Source organism: Eucalyptus grandis, chromosome 3 (assembly GCF_016545825.1).
Source record: "Eucalyptus grandis isolate ANBG69807.140 chromosome 3, ASM1654582v1, whole genome shotgun sequence".
NCBI lineage: Eukaryota > Viridiplantae > Streptophyta > Magnoliopsida > Myrtales > Myrtaceae > Eucalyptus > Eucalyptus grandis.
The window spans coordinates 10,853,230-10,870,981 of NC_052614.1; the positions used below are offsets into that span (position 1 = coordinate 10,853,230).

The 17,752-nt window shown below is 41.2% G+C and overlaps 3 protein-coding genes across 13 annotated transcripts in view; 1 reads left to right on the top strand and 2 right to left on the bottom strand.

The window, feature by feature from the left end:
• Window positions 1–193: 193 nt before the first annotated feature.
• LOC104436530 (meiotic nuclear division protein 1 homolog) lies at window positions 194–17,304 on the bottom strand. Of its 5 annotated transcripts, none has more exons than XM_039310365.1 (10): window positions 17,248–17,296; window positions 2,510–2,590; window positions 1,954–2,070; window positions 1,718–1,756; window positions 1,503–1,610; window positions 1,354–1,416; window positions 1,215–1,266; window positions 1,035–1,079; window positions 821–900; window positions 194–498 (listed from the first exon to the last, which is right to left on the bottom strand). In XM_039310365.1, exons 1-10 carry the CDS (start codon window positions 17,248–17,250, stop codon window positions 445–447), a joined length of 642 nt encoding a protein of 213 aa, XP_039166299.1. In that variant the 5' UTR covers window positions 17,251–17,296; the 3' UTR covers window positions 194–444. The 5 variants fall into 5 exon arrangements, with proteins under 5 accessions (XP_039166299.1, XP_010047633.1, XP_039166301.1 ...); XM_010049331.3 differs by lacking the exon at window positions 17,248–17,296 and adding an exon at window positions 3,006–3,158; XM_039310367.1 differs by lacking the exon at window positions 1,954–2,070 and having other exon boundaries at window positions 17,248–17,293.
• LOC104430615 (vacuolar protein sorting-associated protein 32 homolog 1) overlaps window positions 8,260–17,752 on the top strand; it is a 29,741-nt gene continuing 20,248 nt past the window's right edge. Inside the window, exons 1-7 of one of the 7 annotated variants that reach the window (XM_018867182.2) lie at window positions 8,262–8,378; window positions 9,268–9,367; window positions 9,869–9,954; window positions 10,036–10,127; window positions 10,308–10,422; window positions 10,536–10,735; window positions 10,958–11,343. In XM_018867182.2, coding sequence (XP_018722727.1) covers window positions 8,304–8,378; window positions 9,268–9,367; window positions 9,869–9,954; window positions 10,036–10,127; window positions 10,308–10,422; window positions 10,536–10,688 — 621 coding nt within the window. In that variant the 5' untranslated portion in view covers window positions 8,262–8,303 and the 3' untranslated portion in view covers window positions 10,689–10,735; window positions 10,958–11,343. Of the gene's footprint in view, window positions 8,489–9,267; window positions 9,368–9,847; window positions 9,955–10,035; window positions 10,128–10,307; window positions 10,423–10,535; window positions 10,736–10,957; window positions 11,344–17,752 lie in introns of those variants that run through there. The other 6 variants (XM_039310357.1, XM_039310358.1, XM_039310359.1 and 3 more) reach the window with 6 other exon arrangements.
• On the bottom strand, window positions 14,239–17,355 carry LOC104430614 (meiotic nuclear division protein 1 homolog). Its single transcript, XM_039310369.1, has 11 exons — window positions 17,248–17,355; window positions 16,910–16,993; window positions 16,725–16,805; window positions 16,017–16,133; window positions 15,781–15,819; window positions 15,566–15,673; window positions 15,417–15,479; window positions 15,278–15,329; window positions 15,100–15,144; window positions 14,886–14,965; window positions 14,239–14,559 (listed from the first exon to the last, which is right to left on the bottom strand). Exons 3-11 carry the CDS (start codon window positions 16,761–16,763, stop codon window positions 14,506–14,508), a joined length of 597 nt encoding a protein of 198 aa, XP_039166303.1. The 5' UTR covers window positions 16,764–16,805; window positions 16,910–16,993; window positions 17,248–17,355; the 3' UTR covers window positions 14,239–14,505.

Below are 17,752 nucleotides of genomic sequence, written 5' to 3' on the forward strand. Positions count from 1 at the left end.
CAGAAGCTGTGCGGATCTTCTAATGCAGTATTGTCATTTTCCTACCTTTTTGTCTCCACGCATTTCTCTGAATGGGCAATGTACATATCCTCACAATCCGTCAAAAAATTAGTTGCCATAGCACCCTGGCTGGAACCACAAGACACTTGTGGAAAATGGTGCAAGATTAACACGAGAGAGAGAGAGAGAGCACTGTCTAAGTATGTTTCCACTGAGTTGTATGATCAAATCACACATCATTCCCAATCTCATCAAGGAAAAAAACCTATTCACCTTGCATATTCAGAGAGGCTCAGCTAAGCTTTACAAGTCTAGGAAGCTTGGATCAGGCATCAGACCATGGCAACTACCGCGTAATGTGTTGTCAGTTTCACAGATTTTCATTAGAATCAGGGTACAATTGGATGCAACTCCTGATGTATATGCCATTTGACCCTGCGGTATCTAATTTCCCCCTGTTGGCATCTCCAAGTAGTCCAAATCATCAGTAATTCCCACCTGCAGTAACGTTTCAGCATTAGAACTTCGGTGAAAGAAACTGGGGAGATCAGCTAAGCTAAAACAGCTACTTCAAAGGATCAGCTCACTCCTTGCTTAAGAGTAAACTTACTCATGCCTTTGTAAATATATTTTTACTGGACTGATTTATCAGGTGAGCAGAACATGTTGCTTGGAACAAAACCTTCACATTCGCTAATGGTTTAGATGCTGCTATTTATAGTTTTGTCCGCCAAATAGACCACAGATATCTGGATTTTGGGTGTTGATCGACTACTATGACGCTTTTGGACAAGGCTATATCTGTGCTTATGGGAATTACCTCCTGGTACATATGTTCTAGCTGTTCTTTGGCTTCTGGAAAATTGTTTGAGCACCACTGTCTCAGTGTGAAAATATTGTCTGCAAAATTAAAACCCCAGAAAGAATTTAAAAGGCAAAAATAGAGAAAATTCACAATGTTGCAAAATTGCTCAAGCGGTTACTTGAAGACTGAAATAAACACTTAACAAAGCAGAATCTGTCAGCAGCAATACCTGTCCATCTATTGGCTGCTGCATGGGCAACTGATATTGCATCCCCTGTCCACATTATTGAGGAAGAGTCAGCTAGTCAGATCGCCAAACAAAATACCATTAAGAAAGAAACGTGAAATCCAGGATGGCTTAAGGAAAAAACTAGAAACTTGAGCATCATAAGACCGGCTTTTTCTTAACTCATTGCTTCAAAGGCAGCTGGATCATTGTCTGCATATTCTGCCATCTCATCCTAAAATATCACACAATGGACAATCAATAATACTCCACTTTTAATTTTGGATAATCAATAAGAATGGGGGAATAGTTCAACCACAACCTTCAACTCATTGTATTTCTCCTCTACTTTTTTTAGGTTGCTTAAAGCCTCCTCTCGTTCATCCTGGTCAAACCACAGAGGAAGCACAAAAATATTTACTCTTCACTCTTAGGAGCATATTGCCTATTGTTGAAAAGAGATCCACTCACAGATTCCTCTCTTCCCTTCTTTAATGCATTGCACTGATCAGCTAGCTCCACCAGCCGCCTCTCGCTACTTTGGACATCAGATTCAAGTTTCCGGTACACATTTCGCAGCTGTGATTTGGTTACTCTGTTGTTATTGTTGAGAAAGTGCATAATGAATGCAAACAAAGAGACAGCTTTTATAGAATTCAGGTCAACAGTGGAGTACTGATCTTAACCTGGTTTCCGGCGCAGCTAGGAAGACTCCAGAAATATACCTGAAATTTTAAGTCGATTCCCACAATTAGGCATTTCAAAGATCTAGTCAGTCAAAAGTACTACATGAGTTTAGTATCAAAATGACATGGGGAGCAAAAGAGTTAGGAAGCATCAATATACGACCAATCATGCCGGTGTATTTCCTGTTGGTATAGATTTGAGGGGGGAAAACTCAATTCCGGAAGCTTTGACTTACAGAAGTTCCAATCTTGTCCTTCGAGACTAGGTCATCATCAACCAAGCTTTGAACAACATCTTTGACAGACTGGGTGATGACACCTTTTCTGGGTCCCAATTTCTCAAGCTCCTTTAGCTGAAAGGTAACGGTATAACGTACTTCCAATAAGTGCTATCGACTTGTATTTTCACGGATGAACTTAACTAACGTGAGTGAAGCCTTTGTAGTTTATGAATCTAGAACCCTGGGGACTTATCTCTCTCTCTCTCTCTCTCTCTCTCTCTCTCAAACAAGAAAAAGTACTTCCGATAAGTGCTATCGACTTGTATTCTCATGGATGAACTTAATTAACATGAGTGATGAATCTAAAACCCCAGGAAGTACACTCTCTCTCTCTCTCTCTCTCTCTCTCTCTCTCTCTCTAAGCTTTCATAAATGACCAATGTACATGTATATGATTCCACTTCTTTCTAAACTACAAAATCAGCAAAAACACGAAAACTTCAGTCAAACTGAAATCTGTCGAGAACTGTAAGGTACTCAATAAATACGGTCAGAAGCATTGGAATCTCACCAGGAAGAAGTCTTGTGACTCGTAGAATATCTGAAGCATCTTCTCTCGCTTCTCTTCCAAAGATAGTCCACGTTTCTTCGACTGCACACAACCCACAAAGTAAACAAACATGTAAATCCACGGCACCATCTCGCCAGCAATCCACAGTCACCAAGCAAGAGAACAGCAATCCTTCGAAAAACCTAACAACACTCACTACAAACAACATCCGGAAATCGAAGCGATGTAGCAAAAATCAAGCACTCAAGACTCCAGAGGATCCAGATAGCCCTAAATCCAAAGCTACCATCAAGCATCAGACAAAGCGACTAGTTTGACTCGAGAGGCACAGGCGATTATTCAGCGTCACCCTAAAACTCGAAACTCGAAACCCTAGCTGAAATCGCGAACGAAATGCTTGGTCCAAACGTAATCTAACCTCAGATCAGCCCCCGAAAAACACAGATGAAAGCACGAATTACATCGAGAGATTCGGGAACGAGAGAGAGAGATCTACCATTTCTGTTGCGCGATCGGTGAAGGGAGCGGCGAAAGAGAAGAGGAGTTCGAGCTGCGGGGGGTTCCGTGATTTCTCTCTCTCGTTCTTCTTTTGGCGGGAGTTTGGTTGGCGTTGAAGCTCCCCGGGAGCGAGGTTCGAGTTTGAGTTCACTCGTTGGATGAAGGTTTGGTATATTACAGATTGCTCCCCAACTTTTCACCTTATTGCGTTTTTGCTCCCCAAAATTGAGGGGGTTTAATTATTTTTACAATTTTCCAATATAATCCTCTTGACCAATTTTGAGGGTTGCGACCCCCAACAAAAAGTCATAAAATTGCTTTTATTGGCATAACGAGCAACTTCAAGATAGTTATCAGGTAGAGCGAGTTCAGTAATGTCTAACTAGGCATCATGAATGAGTGAAATCAAGTTGCGGTAAAGATGCCATCCACATGGCCTTCACAAGGGACCAAAGAGTTCCAGACCGAGGGTCGTACCATACTCTTGAAAATCAACATCCCCGGCACATTTCGATAAACCTAATACCACACGTAACATGCCTAAGCACAATAAAGATGGTACAGATTTTATTGCTCGCCACAAACACTAATTGTAGACGATCCCTTTTAGAGGTTGTTCCATTAAGACAAAAAGAATGTAAACAGGTGTCATTTTCATGCAACGAAAATATTGTTTACGAAACTTTGCCAAATTAATCTTGAAGAATGTAGTCAATCGGCAGGCCGAACTTCTAATGAGAATTCACCATAAGAACTCGGCGTCCTTCATTGGATACTGTGATGAGAGCAACAAAATGGTGCTGGTATATCGATACTTGGCCAAAGGCAATCTGAAAAATTATCTGTTGGGTTATTTTACCAGAACGAGAAAGACATTTCGGGTGACATAATGCGATATGCTTGTGCAGTTCATGGCGTCCGAAATGTTGATCGCACTAATGCAATACGTTGCGCTTGTAGATTGTGATTCGTGTACATTGAGTTGGGAGTCGTGGCTTCGCATCACAACAGATGCCGCACAAGGTTAGCTTTTCCATTATCATATTAACTATTAAGCACCCACTAATTTCATCATACCTTAATGGTTTGCTCACATTCTTTTGTGTATGGACTCCAACTGAAAACGTCAATGAATGAAATGCCATCATTTTTTTCCTCGCATTATTCATTTGTTCTCTAGTTTCATCCTATTTATTTTTCTGAACATTTGCTCATGGTTTTCTACAAGAGTAGTAAAGAAAGATGTGCATTGCACACGAGGAATGTCGCGACTTCAAAGGTGTGGACTGTGCTTTAGAAAGAAAAGGAACTCACGTGTATGAAACATATAATCCATAGGTGAAGTTGAGCCTGCTGAAACATATATTCAACTTTCAGAAGAGGAGAAAATGCAAAACACGCAACAAAAATGCTACTGACGACAAAAAAGTTAAAAAGGATGATGCTCAATATAAAATTCATCATCCGAAGTAAAAAAAAGAACGAATTTGAGTTACTTAAATTAAATTAAATACATTGTAGTGAGATTGTAAGATATTTTGAGTTGAGTAGCATAAGATTTTAAAAATTATGAAAGTATAAAATTTTTATTATAATTATAAAAATTCCCAACTTTCGTAACATTCCCAATTCTGCTTGGCCTCCCAAAATATCCACTAATTCGCAACGGTGTGAAATGACGTGGGAAGTGAAAGCGACTGATGGAGTAAAGTGACAAAGATAGGCTTAATTGTCTTAACTATCTTGACTACTTTAACCAAAAGATTATTTATCTTATTGTCAAGGTCAACGGTGCGATTTCACTTTAAAAAACAATGCGTAACCCTAGGCATGGTTTATAATATGTTGAGGCAAGACTAGCCTTCATCAATGAAATCGTGTATTTGTGTGCTCAAATTATGCAAAGCTAATTCTCCCTTCTTCTATTCATTTTTTTTTTTTTCGTATTAGAGAGGTCTTAGAATGATAAGATAGTATGCTTTGTACTCACCATATTATGCATCAGAAATTGAGGCCAGAATGCCTTATATTTATGATGAGAGTTTGGTTGGATATCAAAAATTAGTCTCGACAGGGTAAGACCTAAAAGAGGCGCAAGGGGACTAACTAATTGCAATTGCTAAAATTCTTGTTTTGAATATAGACCCATTCGTGGAAATTTGCAAGATATTTTGGGTTGAGTAAAATCATATTATAAAAAATATAAAAAATTCAAAATCATGAAGAGCAACCGATGGAGTAAAGTGATAAAGATAGAATTCAATTTAAATTTTATCCCAAAATTTTCTTTTTATTTATAAAAATATAATCGATTTTCAACATATTTCTAAATCGGCAAGCGTCCGAAAATGGTCACCGTCTGAAATGACGATGGAAGTGAAAGTGACGTCCATAATCCCTGTCACAAACTGATTGACTGTGCTTGAGCTGATTGATCTTTGATGGGTCGATTCGTTCTTTTTGGTGTTGATAGGGATATCGAGGGTTTCTGAATGTTGTGGAAAGCGAGCAATCAAACAATTATATAGATAGAAAAAGAAAATAAATTAGACAGACGGATTTACGTGGTTCGATTGTAAACGGATTTACGTGGTTCGTTGTAAAGATCTACATCCACATGAGGAGAGCAGCGATGAATTTTACTATAAATCAAGCGATACAACACTCGAGTTAGTCAAATATTCTCTCGGTGTTTCCCAAGCCCCAGTTACACCCAATAACGTACGCAGTGTTTAGCTTTGAAATTTCTCAAAAATAATCTCTCAATCTCATGGATGAATTATATGCAAATCTTATCTCAAGATTTAATTGGCTACAAACACTAATTCTTCTTGGACGTAATTGCACGAACAAAAAAATAACAAGCCCACTTTCAAGCACTCGATATTTGGAGCTTCAAGATTGCTTGCATCAACAACGGTAGAACACCTAGCATTCATGCGGTGCTTCAAGACCTTTTTTTTTTGTGATCCACTCCGTATCCCACGAGAACGTGCGTATATAGGACCAAGTGCCAAAACTTAGCATGAAGGGACTAAGTGCCAAAAGTTTGGAAAGTGACACTTAGGTGCCAAAATCTGAATAAAATGGATCACTTAAGTGCCAATCCGGCCAAAATATCGATGTGGCAATTTTCCACCAATGAAGTGCAAAACGATGCCATTTTGGTACTGATGTGGTAAAAAAATTAATATTATAATTAATTAATTTAATTTAAAATTGAATTTATTTAAAACATTTAAAAATAAAATAAAAATATTAAAAAATTAAAAATTAAAAAAGCCTAGATCTAGCGAGGGCTCGCCTGCCCCCCCCTTTTTTAGATTTTTAAAGTTTTAAATAAATTTAAATTTAAATTAACTTTAATTAATTTTATGTTAATTTTTTACCACATCAATATCAAAACGGTGTCGTTTTTGTATTGTCTAGCCACGTCAACATGCAAAACGACGACATTTTGCATTTATTTCGTTGGAAAATCGCCACGTCAACATTTTGGCCGGATTTTTGTTGAATTAGCACTTAAGTGATCATTTTTGCTCCGATTTTAGCATTTAAATATCCCTCTGTGCTAAAGTTTGGGACTCTAGGTGTCCGTACCTCTGTATATATATATGCACTTAGAATTCAAGCCAACTTTTCATCAAATAATATCATATCTTTTATTTCCTTTTATTCTTTTTTTTCTTATCTGTTGTTGTTTGATTGAGTTCCAGAAGCCCACACCTATACGATAGCCTTGATTTCATTTCCTTTTCTGACACAAAGTCAAACTTCTTGAACTTGGATTCCGATGTAGCTTTGTTTCCAAGCAAAAGATCTCTTCAAGTGCCATAATTTGGCACAATGGACACTTAAATGTTATAACTTACGGAATGTACACTTAAGTGCCATATTTTAAGAAAAGTAGGATACTTGAGTGTCACATTCGGCAAAACCGACCGGAAATCATATGTGGCAATTAAATATTAATATTTCTCGCTGAGGTGGCTCGTCGAAGAGCTGACTTAACTTTAATTCACCCAAAATGACGTCGTTTTGGCATAAATTGAATTTGATATAATATAAAAATTAATTAAATTTAATTTAAAACAAAATAATAATATAATTTATATTTATTTAAAATAATTTTTTAAAAAAAAAAGGGGAGAATGAGGAAGGCAGCTGGCGGCTAGGGCCGAGCCCTCACCACCATCGCCTCCCTGCCATCACCGAAAGGTGGGGAAAGGTCAGTCGGGGCCGCTGAGCCTTGGCCGAGGGCTGGTAGCCCCAGCCGATCGGCGGCGAGGGCACGACGAGGGCCTACGTGCTCTCATCTTAGATGCGGGTGAGGGTCATGGCCCTTGCCCGGATCCGGCAAGGTCGTCGTGGGGGAGAGGACTAATGACCCTCGCCCGGATCTAGGGCGAGGGCACGCAGGCCCTCACCGCTAGTTAGCTGGGGGTCGTCGGCCCTCGGCCAGAGCTTGTCGGCCCTAGCCCTACTGCCTCCCTCCTCGTCCTTCCCCCCCTTTTCCTCCTCCTTAGCCATCGACTTGCCTCCCCTTCTCCCCCTTCCCCCTTGCCGGATTTGGGCGAGGGCGTGAGCCCTCATCAATTTGGGTGAGGGTCGCGAGCCCTCACTGATCTGGGCGAGGGTCGACCCCTAGCAAACAGTGGCCCTTGGCCCGGCCGGCGAGGGTCGCGACCCTTGCCCTAGATCGGGGCAAAGGCTCGTGGGCCCTCATCGATGGTTGGTTGGGGTCGCCGGTCCTTGGCTAGGGCTGGTGACCCTAGTCGATCCTCCCCCTCCATTGCCGGCCCTTGCCGGCGGCGGGGGCAGCGGCGGTGAGAGCTCAACCACATCCATTTTTCTTTTTTAATATTTAAAATATTTAAAAATATTTAATATTTATATTTTTAATAAATGTTTTAGATAAATTTAATTTAATTAATTTTTATATTAATTTTTTACCACGTCAGCATCTAAATGACATCGTTTTGCACTTTCTTCATCGGAAAATTGACATGTCAATGTTTTGGCCGGATTTTGGCTAGATTAGTGCTCAAGTAATTTATTTTGCTATGATTTTGACATTTAAGTATATCTTTCGTAAGTTATGGCATTTAAGTGTCTTTTTCTACCAAGTTATGGCACTCTAGGATCCGCGTCTCTTTGTTTCCGTAATCTACAAATTTCCGTAATCTACAAATTAATGGGTTGGTCTTTACAAATCAGCAATTTGAAGTCCAAATATCCATTTTCCTTTAATTTATCTTGGGTTCGGTTTCGTTGACGGACTAGACAAATTATAAACATGGATTTTATTAAGAGGATCATCTGGAAACGTCAGCTGACCAAGGTTGAGGACCCGATAGACAAGTTGAAGGCGGTACCGATCGCGTACTTTTGTCTTTTTGCTCCTGCCTACCCGTCTTTGATTTGCAGTTCGTCATGGTCGGTTGATCGTCTGGGCCGCCTTTGGTAACGGGGATTCGATCGGTGCTTCCCTGCGCTTGATTTCAACTTTTCGGTTTTTTTTGTGATTGCTTTGAATGGAGATGATTACTACTAGTAATCAAGCAATCAGTGATCTCTCTTCTCCGATGGTTGAAGAAATGGTTCTTGATTTTTTTTTTTTGGGACAAATGGCGACTAGATATCCGTCCCTGAACTCCCAATCGAGACCGGGCTTGGGGCTCTTAGCCTTCTGACGATAGTTTCACTTTTTGAGTCTGTCTTCAGTATTAGCAACTGACACTTCGATGGGATTGTGTATGGTATTGATATACAACCGCATAATTCCATAATTGGCTGGATATTCAAAGTATTTCATAAGCTTTGCGGCTGATTTTACCCCTGAAAGCGAAAGCTGTTGGGAAGCTCTTATTTTGTTCATGTGGGGAAGTTATCTGCGGCTATGTGTGCTAGTTCAACCAAGGCACACAATCACACATTTATTCAGTGCATTGAGATTTTTTATCTGATTACTTGACGGCTAGAAGACTTATCTGTATTTTTAAAAGTTTCCCGAAGAGCCCTTTCTTTTATGTGGAGAGTCTTTTTCATTTCAATTTCCCCTAATGTTGTCAGTAGTTAAGAAATGCATACTTCAGGTACGTATGTTGGTAAAAGACTTGCATCAGCATATCTCTTTATTAAGATGTGGATTTATTTTATTAGATTGAAGGCTTTGCTTAGTCTACACAAATAATTACAGTAGGTTATCATTTGCATATTTGACTGGTTCAGTTGTACCCTCTGTCCTCCTTTCTGTACAGACACTCCGAATGCTGGAGAAAAGGGAGAAGGTTCTTATAAAGAAGGCTTCTCAAGAGGTTGAGGAAGCAAAGGAGCTCTCTAGAGCAAATATTAAAAGGGGTACGCTCATTCACCTTAACTTTTTCCTGTATTTATGACCTCGCTTTTGTTATGTTATTTCTCGGAGTTGCTTCATTTTCTCAACTTGTCCACTGGTTATTAGGATTGGAGTTGTGTACACATAATTCAGTACAAATCCACATGAACTTGTCCTTACCTTTATTTTTTACTTCGTTTGTGGTAGTCACAGCACTTCAACTAGTCACTGCATTCTGATTTGGACTTTCCTTTGTGTCATTGTAACCTTATTACTGGATAGCAATTTTAGCACAATCAATTCTTTTACCATTACATTTTGTTGTTTGTGGCTGCAACTTCAATTTCCTATCATTTCACCTATATTGCTTGTTTTCTTTTTCCTTGTAACTCTGACTTGCAACTATGCAAGATTTTTTTTTTTCCTTTCACATGATACTTGAAACTATATGATGGCATTTATCCATTATGAAAGTTGGCAAGTTGTTATCTTATTGACGTAAGGTTGTGCCGTTGGGAATGCAGCGGCAATTCAATGCTTGAAGAGGAAGAGGTTGTATGAACAGAGAATTGAGCAGCTTAGATATTTCCAACTTCCGATTCGCGATCAGGTGAGTCATCAAGATTCAGTGATTTAGAACTTCCTTGAAATCTGCTTCTAGGAAGAGATGTTTGATATGTGAATGGTCCAGATAATAATGTTAGAAGGAGCAAAAGCAACAACTGAGACTGTGGATGCTTTGAGAACTGGAGCAGCAGCAATGAAAGCAATGCAGAAGGCGACGTATGTCCTACTTTTGTTTTCCTTTCTGAATTCCGGAATATTGATTTTATTGATATTTGTTTCTTTCTATGCAATGTGGCAGCAGTTTTTCATTTCAGTTTCTTGGGCTTGAATTAGCCGGGTTCTCCATTATTGTGCTTTCTTTTGCGCATGATCTTTACTGTAGTCCATTTTTTGCAGAAATATTGATGATCTGGACAAGACAATGGATGAGATTAATGAACAAACGGAGAACATGAAACAAATTCAAGAGGCATTGTCAACTCCCATTGGTGCAGCCGCTGACTTTGATGAGGTTACTATCCTCACACTGTTTGATTTTCGTTATGCTTTTGAGCACTGATTGGGTGGATCTCAAACTACCTCCCAGAAAGTCCACGCTTATCTCTAGTCACTTTATAATTCCAGGATGAGCTTGAAGCAGAGCTCGAAGAACTGGAAGGCGCTGAGTTGGAAGAGCAGCTCCTTCAGCCCGCCACAACAGCTCCTGCTGCTCCAGTGCATGTCCCCAACTGGTCCTGGTCCGCGTCCAGCCCGCCCTGTTCCTCAGAGGACAGCTGAGGAGGATGAACTTGCTGCTTTGCAGGCTGAGATGGCACTTTGAGCAGGTCAATCTTCTCTCAATTTTCAGAAGCTAGTATTAAGCATTTCATTGTTGTTGGTCTGTTATTGAGTTAGGTTATTCTTAAATTGGCTGAAATTCCGTTTTTCCCCCGACTGCCAATGATTTCTTTCTTTTGTATGATAGAAGGCATAGGAGAAGAAGACTTTTTCTTTGGCTATTTTGTTGTGCTGTCATTCTGATCTGATATATCAGTTACATTTCACAGGTCTTGCTGCTCATAGTTAACTGAGGCTGTGTAAAGACCTGGCCAAAACCTGTAATATGGACATTCCTGCTGCTGTGCTGCTATGCCTATGCATCAATATTTTTCTGTGGATCCATACTGAAAAGACGTGTATATAAAGGTTGCACGATTCAAAAGATGTCCCCCTTTGAGACTTGTATTCTGCTTTCTGGTGCTTCTAGTGTGGTCTCTTTTTTTAATTTCAACTTCATGTCAAACCTTATTGTTTGGAAGACATCTCTAGATATCTCAGGGTAGGTTTTTATTTTCCCTTTGTATGTCACTGTTAAAATTAATGTGGCTGAATCTCTGAGGGGGGCGGTACTTATCATGAGCGATATGCTTTATTATACGTCTAGTGGAAGACATGTTGGTTGTTGAGGGTGCGCATGGATTTATTTCTGTGCTTTTTTGTTCCGGGAACAAAAAAAAAGTGTTTGTTCCGGGGAACAATTTTTGAACAAAAGAACGCGTTTGGTAACGTTTGGTCGGGAATAAAAATGAACGAAACACGTTTGGTTAAATTTTATTTTTTTGTTTCTTTTAATTTTTAAACATTTTTTATTATTTTTTATTTTTTCCTTTCTTTTTATTTTTTCTTTTTTTCGGAGTCACCGGCCTCCGGCGACCGGCCCGACGGGGCGGCGGCCTCGCCCGGCCACGGCGAGGCTCGCCGGCCACGGCGAGGCCGAGCTGGCCGGCCGTGGTTGGGCGAGGCTCGGCCTTGCCTTGGCTAGGCGAGCTCGAGCTCGCCCTTGACCATGGCGAGGCTCGGGCTCGCCGGATGCTGGCGAGCCGAGCTCGCCCGGCCAAGGCGAGGCTCGGCCTCGCCGGCGCGGCAACGCCGAGCCTCGCCTTGGCCGGGCGAACTCGGGCTCGCCCGGATCCGCGAGCCCGAGCCTCGCCATGGCCGGGCGAGCTCGAGCTCGCCCAAATCCGGCGAGCCCGAGCCTCGCCGGGGCCGGCGACGCTCGGCCTCGCCGGATCCGGGCGAGGCCGAGCCTCGACGGCCGGTCGCCGGCCATGGGCGAGGCCGGCGCGGCCAAAGAAAAATAAGAAAAAAAAAAAAAAAAGAAAGAAGAAGAAGAAGAAGAGAGAGAAGAGTTTCTGTTCATTTGTTTAGAAGTGTTTCTTTTACGGAGAAACAACTTTTTTTTGTTTCTTTTTTCTGTTCCTATTTCGTTCCAGAAACAAAAAAACAAAAAAGGAACAAAAACGCAACCAAACGCGTTTTGTTCTTTTTTTGTTTAAGCACACTTTCCGTACAAAAGTGTGCCGGAAACGTTTCTTAGAAACGTTTCCATGCACGCCTGAGTTACTCACTCCTGGTATCGAATTGAGTAGTTATGTCAAGTTCAGAGAGGGAGCAGAATTTGATTGAGCATATCTCTTATCATGTAGCCAATGTCTACAATAATCATGTGCATTTTGATACTTGTAGCCTATGTAAAGACCGACACGCGACACGATACGACACGACGACACGACACGTCATTTTAAAAAGTAGAGAATTCCGACACGTTAAATATTAAATAAATATTTTTATATATACATATGATTATTTCAAAAATAAAGAGTAGAGTCAATTTATTTAAATAAATTTATAATTTTCATGATGATCATAATTTATTATTGTTCAACATTATTCGTTTTTTCTTTTTAAAATCACTCTCCACCCTCTCCCTCCAAAAAAGAAAAGAAAAAGGGACATCCCGCCCAGGACGAGCATCCCATTTTAATTTGTTTTTGGCTCTTCTGGCACCATCATATTTTACTTTTATTTTTCCTGCTCTTCCTTGAAAACCCAAATGCACGGTACCTCAGTTTTAAATTTTTTTCTGCACTCCTTGGAAACCCAAACCTAGCTGCCTCATCCCCCTTTGACTCCTCCTTTACGGCACCCCCTCCTTGGAAAACTAAATCGTAGCCTCCTCCTCCTTCTGTGCTCACTGCTCATCCTCCTTGCACGGCACCCATTCTATCTTTTAGAAACCCTTCGAGAGCAGCTTGAAAACTCTCAGAAAACGGCCGCTCCCTCCTCCATTTGCACGATCCTCTTCCTCTCAATCCCTACTCTCTCTTGGTCACCTCGTTGCAGCTGCTCACTGCCTTGCTTCTGGTCCTCTCTCTTTTGCGGTCGTAGCCTTGTCTCCGGTCCTCTGTCGCGGCCATCTCGGTCGCCTGGTTCTCTCTTCCTCCAGCCTTCTCTCACCGTCGCGGCCTCACTGCTGCTGCCTCGCCTCCACAGCCTTGCTTCCTCTCCCTCGCCTCGTCTTCACCCTCCATCGCCAACGGTTCACTCTCCCTTCACGCTTGCAGATCCGCTCCAGAAACCCAGCCTCTTGCTCGGACACGCTCCGACTCGCGTGTCGAGAAAAGTTGACCACGTGTCGGATTTTTCCGACACGTGTTGACCGCGTGTCCGAGCGTGTCGGACACGCCGACACGTGTCCGACACGACACCGAAGGTTACCGAGCGTGTCCGTGCTTCATAGCTTGTAGCATGATCCACGGATTGTGCACGATTTCTCCACCAGCTTTTAGAAGAAGTGGGGGACTCCTGTTCAAGATGGCAGTCAGGAGCTTGGGTTTTTATTTTCGTAAATGCTGAAAGGTGGGGTGTCTTCTTATTGTTTCACCCCATCCAGGGAGCTCGGTACCTCAGAAAGGGTTAATATAGGACCGGGGTTTCCTTATTATCGAGGCTTTTGCTTCATCTTCTGGGTCTATTACTGTTGTTGCGTTGGGGTTTTGAAGGCGGTGTTGGAGTGGCTCATTTGCAAAGGACAATTCATCACGGTGTGCCTGCTGGAATCAGCTGACCTTTTATTACTAGATATGGCGGAATTGCATTTTCCTGGAAACGAACCCAACAGTAGCTTCTCAAGTTTTCACCAACTTACGAAGTTGGATCATGCTGCTCATAATTTGTACTTCGATCTTGATTGGGCTTCTTAATTTCGATCTTCCTCTGACGTACTATTCTAGTGTGCCTATGGATATCTATAACCTAGTCATCTACCCCGGAAGAGCAAATGAAGGCCTGATTTCAATTCTTTAGCAAGGTTTCAGAAGCTGCTCGGATCTTCTAATGCAGTGTTGTCATTTCCCTACCTTTTAGGCTCCACGCATTTCTCTGAATGGGCAATGTACATACCCTGACGGTCTGTCAAAAAATTAGTTGCCATAGCACAACGGCTGGAACCACAAGCACTTGTGGAAAATGGTGCAAGATTGAAACGAGAGAGAGAGAGAGAGAGAGAGAGACTACTGTCGATGTATGTTTCCACTGAGCCACTGAGTTGTATGATCAAATCACACATCATTTCCAATCTCATCAAGCTAAAAAACCTATTTAGCTTCCACATTCAGAGAGGCTCAGCTAAGCTTTACAAGTCTAGGAAGCTTGAATCAGGCATCAGACCATGGCAACTACCGCACAATGTGTTGTCAGTTTCACAGATTTTCATTAGAATCAAGGTACAATTGGATGCAACTCCTGATGTATATGCCATTTGACCCTGCGGTATCTAATTTCCCACTGTTGGCATCTCCAAGTAGTCCAAATCATCAGTAATTCCCACCTGCAGTAACGTTTCAGCATTAGAACTTCGGTGAAAGAAACTGGGGAGATCAGCTAAGCTAAAACAGCTACTTTAAAGGATCAGCTCACTCCTTGTTTAAGAGTAAACTTACTCAATGCCTTTGTAACTATATTTTTACTGGACTGATTTATCATAAGGTGAGCAGAACATGTTGCTTGGAACAAAACCTTCACATTCACTAATGGTTTAGATGCTGCTATTTATAGTTTTGTCCGCCAAATAGACCACAGATATCTGGATTTTGGGTGTTGATCGACTACTATGATGCTTTTGGACAAGGCTATATCTGTGCTTATGGGAATTACCTCCTGGTACATATGTTCTAGCTGTTCTTTGGCTTCTGGAAAATTGTTTGAGCACCACTGTCTCAGTGTGAAAATATTGTCTGCAAAATTAAAACCCCAGAAAGAATTTAAAGGTTCAAAATAGAGAAAATTCACAATGTTGCAAAATTGCTCAAGCGGTTACTTGAAGACTGAAATAAACACTTAACAAAGCAGAATCCGTCAGCAGCAATACCTGTCCATCTATTGGCTGCTGCATGGGCCACTGATATTGCATCCCCCGTCCACATTATTGAGGAAGAGTCAGCTAGTCAGATCGCCAAACAAAATACCATAAAGACAGAAACGTGAAATCCAGGACGGCTTAAGGAAAAAACTAGAAACTTGAGCATCATAAGACCGGCTTTCTTAACTCATTGCTTCAAAGGCAGCTGGATCATTGTCTGCATATTCTGCCATCTCATCCTAAAATATCACACAATGGACAATCAATAATACTCCACTTTTAATTTTGGATAATCAATAAGAATGGGGGAATAGTTCAACCACAACCTTCAACTCATTGTATTTTTCCTCTACTTTTTTTAGGTTGCTTAAAGCCTCCTCTCGTTCATCCTGGTCAAATCACAGAGGAAGCACAAAAATATTTACTCTTCACTCTTAGGAGCATATTGCCTATTGTTGAAAAGAGATCCACTCACAGATTCCTCCCTTCCCTTCTTTAATGCATTGCACTGATCAGCTAGCTCCACCAGCCGCCTCTCGCTACTTTGGACATCAGATTCAAGTTTCCGGTACACATTTCGCAGCTGTGATTTTGTTACTCTGTTGTTATTGTTGAGAAAGTGCATAATGAATGCAAACAAAGAGACAGCTTTTATAGAATTCAGGTCAACAGCGAAGTACTGATCTTAACCTGGTTTCCAGCGCAGCTAGGAAGACTCCAGAAATATACCTGAAATTTTAAGCCGATTCCCACAATTAGGTATTTCAAAGATCTAGTCAGTCAAAAGTACTACATGAGTTTAGTATCAAAATGACATGGGGAGCAAAAGAGTTAGGAAGCATCAATATACGACCAATCAAGCCGGTGTATTTCCTGTTGGTATAGATTTGAGGGGGGAAAACTAAATCTTGGAAGCTATGACTTACAGAAGTTCCAATCTTGTCCTTCGAGACTAGGTCATCATCAACCAAGCTTTGAACAACATCTTTGACAGACTGGGTGATAACACCTTTTCTGGGTCCCAATTTCTCAAGCTCCTTTAGCTGAAAGGTAATGATATAACGTACTCCCAATAAGTGCTATCGACTTGTATTTTCATGGATGAACTTAACTAACATGAGTGAAGCCTTTATAGTTTATGAATCTAGAACCCTGGGGACTAATCTCTCTCTCTCTCAAACAAGAAAAAGTACTTCCGATAAGTGCTATCAACTTGTATTCTCATGGATGAACTTAATTAACATGAGTGATGAATCTAAAGCCCGAGGGAGGACTCTCTCTCTCTCTCTCAAACAAGAAAAAGTACTTCCGATAAGTACTTTCAATAAGTGCTATCGACTTGTATTCTCAAGGATGAACTTAATTAACATAAGTGATGAATCTAAAACCCAACCCCCGGGAGTACTCTCTCTCTCTCTCTCTCTCTCTAAGCTTTCATAAATGACCAATGTACATGTAGCACAACAGTTGAATTACTCTCTTTCTTCCTAGGACAATGAATGCCAAAACATGATATGATTCCACTTCTTTCTAAACTACAAAATCAGCAAAAACACGAAAACTTCAGTCAAACCGAAACATGTTGAGAACTGTAAGGGAATCAATTAATACGGTCAGAAGCAGTGGAATCTCACAAGGAAGAAGTCTTGCGACTCGTAGAATATCTGAAGCATCTTCTCTCGCTTCTCTTCCAACGAGAGTCCACGCTTCGTCGACTGCACACAACCCAAAAAGTGAACAAACATGTAAATCCACGGCACCATCTGGCCGGCAATCCACAGTCACCAAGCAAGAGAACAGCAATCCGACGAAAACCTACCAAAACTCAGTACAAACAACATCCGCAAATCGAAACGATGTGGCAAAAATGGAGCACTCAAGATTCCAGACGATCCAGATAGCCCTAAATCCAAAACCACCATCGAGCATCAGGCAAAACGACTAGTTTGACTCGAGAGGCACAGGCAATTATTCAGCGTCACCCCAAAACTCGAAACTCGAAACACTAGCCGAAATCGCGAACGAAATGCTTGCTCCAAACGTGATCTAACCTCAGATCAGCCCCCAAAAAACACAGACGAAAGCACGATTAACATCGAGAGACTCGGGAACGAGAGAGAGAGAGAGAGAGAGAGAGAGAGAGAGAGAGAGATCTACCATTTTCGGTTGCGCGATCGATGAAGGGAGTGGCGAAAGAGAAGACGAGCTCCAGCTGCGGGGGTTTCGCAATTCTTCTCTCTCGTTCTTCTTTTGGCGGGAGCTTGGTTGGGGCTGAAGCGCTCGGGGAGCGAAGTTCGACTTTAAGCTCACTCGTTCGACGAAGGTTGGTAAATTACAGATTGCTCCCCAACTTTTTACCTTATTACGTTTTTGCTCCCCAAAATTTGGAGGATAATTACCACAAAAGTCATAAACTCATCATAGAGTTGCCAAATCGGTCTTAAACCTTTCAATTTGATAATTTAGTCCTGAATATTTTTACAATTTTCCAATGTAATCCTCTCGGTCAATTTTGAGGGTTGTGACGAAAAAAAATAAAAAATAAAAACTTTAAAAATTAAGTTAAATAATTATAAAAATTATCAAAGTTAGTATTGGTATCAATTGTGCCACATAGGATATCTGGTGTTTACGTTAGCGATTTCTAGCCAAAATAGGTTAG